General features: G+C 32.5%; 1 protein-coding gene across 1 annotated transcript in view; it reads left to right on the forward strand.

The window, feature by feature from the left end:
- The window catches only part of HEATR5A (HEAT repeat containing 5A), a 127,822-nt gene that overhangs the window by 67,547 nt on the left and 57,431 nt on the right, over nucleotides 1-2,844 (forward strand). The window contains exon 21 of the mRNA XM_012647877.1: nucleotides 1,067-1,205. Coding sequence (XP_012503331.1) covers nucleotides 1,067-1,205 — 139 coding nt within the window. The remainder of the gene's footprint in view (nucleotides 1-1,066; nucleotides 1,206-2,844) is intronic.

The following is a 2,844-nucleotide window of genomic DNA, read 5'->3' on the forward strand; positions in this document are numbered from 1 at the left end:
CTCACTCTAGCCAGGGCAACAGAGTGAGACTCTGTCTCAAAAAAAAAAAAAAAAATCTTTAGACTTTATTTTATTTGTGAAATCATGGAGTAAAAATTTTTATGCAGAAATCTTTGACTTGTAATTGATCATTTGAGTATGTCACAAATCTTATTTGCCATAAGTAGACAGAACCTATTGAGATTTATATTGTATTTCTAAGATATGTACATATATGTATATTTATCAGTATATAAATATGTGCATGTATATATATATGAAATTTGATGTCCTATGTTTGTCTCTACGGAGCATTTTTGGTGAATATGTTTTCTGAGTAAAACTCTTTCTGCCCTTATTTGAAAATGCATTTACTTACTCTATATGTCATCTCAATAAAATACTATTGTTAGAGACTACATTAACAATAACTAACATTTATTGAGAATTTACTATTTGCTAGGTACTGTGGTAAGCACTTTGCATGTTACTTTGTGTTAGCATCATAACAGCCCTGTGTGATGGGGTAGTGTTACAAACAAGGAAACTAAGGCACAGAGAGGTCTAAATAATTTGCCCAAGGTCACACAGATAGCAAATGGTGGATCTAGGACTCAAACTGAGACAATTTAATTCTAGAGCCTGCATTTAAACCAATATGCTATATTGCCTTTATGGATTTGTGTAAATTTCTACTTAGAGAATTATAAAACATTATAAATAATATAGTTGCATGAGCACAAATTTATAAACTGCAAATACATTCTTTTAATTGCATTTCTTTTGTCTCTTAAAACTACTTTTACTTATATAAATTCTCTGTCTCCTAACACTGTCAAAAGGCTTTTTCTTGGATTTGTTTATGAATTGTGTATAATCTAGTACACATATTACTCCTTAAACTGTTTCTAAGTTATGTAATCACACATACTAGAATAGTTTCAAGAAGTTTCTATGTATTTAATAAATTGTATCCAGCCCATTCTGATCTGGACAGAATCAGGAGGGGATCCAGTGAATATCTGTTAGACTTACTGAGTGCCACAAAGAATTTTAGCTCTTTCATTCCTCAAATGGTATTTTTCAGGTGAATCTTTGTAGCCCCTACTTGTTACTGAGAAGGTCAGTACTGGCTTGCTTACGTCAGCTTGTACAAAGAGAAGCAGCTGAAGTTTCAGAACATGCTGTTATGCTTACTAAGGATAGCAGAGAGGAGTTGACCCCAGGTAATTCTTTTTATCAAGATTATGTCTGAATCAAATGATTATTTTAATCTTATGTTTTCCATATATACATGAGTTTTTAAAACAAAATTTAAAAATTTATCTCTTAACATATAATTTATCTCTTAACATATGTCTCTTAAAATTTATCTCTTAACATATAATATGTCTTAAACCTGCTACAAGAAAAATCGCTAAGAGTTGTTCCAACCACTGATGTTACTGGTTTAGACCAGTGGTTCTTAAACTGAAGTTTCCAAGCCAGTAATATCCACTTCACCTGAGGACTTGTTAGAAATGCAAATTATTGGGCCCCATCTCAGACATAGTGAACCAGAACTAGGAGTAGAGCCCAGCAATATGTGTTATAGCAATCTATGTTTTTGCAATCCACATGTTAGTACAGTCATACACCACATAAAAATGTTTTGATGATGTCAGTGATGGATGGCATATATGGTGACAATCCCATAAGGTTATAATACCATATTTTTACAGTACCTTTTCTATGTTTAGATACACAAATACTTACCATTGTGTTAAAATAGCCTACAGTATTTAGTACAGTAATGTACTGTACAGATTTGTAGCCTAGGAACAATAGGCTATAACATCTAGGTTTGCTTAAGTATGCTGTATGATGTTTGCACAATGACAAAATCACCAAAACGTGCATTTCTCAGAACATAGCCCAATCGTTAAGAGATGCATGACTGCTAAAGTTTGAGAGCCATTGGTTTAGAGCAAGTTTTTTCATAGCAGACAATTGAAATTGGATTTAGCCCTTAAGTAATTTATCATACATGCCTCCCTTCCCCAGAAATCTTATTTTAATAAAATTTATTATAGATAAGTCTGCTACAGTTTAAAACGTTGTTAATGCTCCTTTTACATTTTAGAGCTAAATTAAAGGATTTTGTAACCAGTAAAATTTGTTTTAAATGTATGTCCCTTCATTTTAAAACTGATGTGAATGACCCAAATTTGCATGTAAATTCAAAGAAACTATTAGCCTACAAAGATACTAATAATAATATCTTACACTTGTATGTGTATAAAAGTACTGTTATACTTTTAGAGAGTTACAGACTTTAATATCCAATATGTTAAAGCTTTCAGATCCACAATGTGTTTTACTGTAAATACTCTATGCTCTTCAAATAACAGTTTTATTATTATATTAAAACTTTTGCTTCAACTAGCTCAATCAGCATGGCTGGACTGCTATACAGACATACCTAAGAGATATTATAGTTTCAATTCCAAAACATAACTCTCTTACATATGTTTCTTCTTATAATTTGAAAACTAGCTCCTACCACCTACTCTTTTTTTCCTGTCCAAATTTAGCCTCTGTTCTTTATAACAAACACATCTATTTTACTTCTGTTTTTCTCACATATGCCAAATCTCATGCCACTATTTCTCAAATTTTGCTTGGAAAATCACTATCATAATATGCATATTTATTATTGTAGACCACACCAAACTAACCTTTATTTTCATTGTTAGAACAAAATAAATTTAAAATCTTTAGACTTGGCCGGGCGCAGTGGCTCACGCCTGTAATCCTAGCACTCTGGGAGGCCGAGGCGGGTGGATCGCTCAAGGTCAGGAGTTCGAGACCAGCCTGAGCAAGAGC

The sequence above is a fragment of the Propithecus coquereli genome, unplaced genomic scaffold (assembly GCF_000956105.1).
Source record: "Propithecus coquereli isolate 6110/MARCELLA unplaced genomic scaffold, Pcoq_1.0 Scaffold273, whole genome shotgun sequence".
NCBI lineage: Eukaryota > Metazoa > Chordata > Mammalia > Primates > Indriidae > Propithecus > Propithecus coquereli.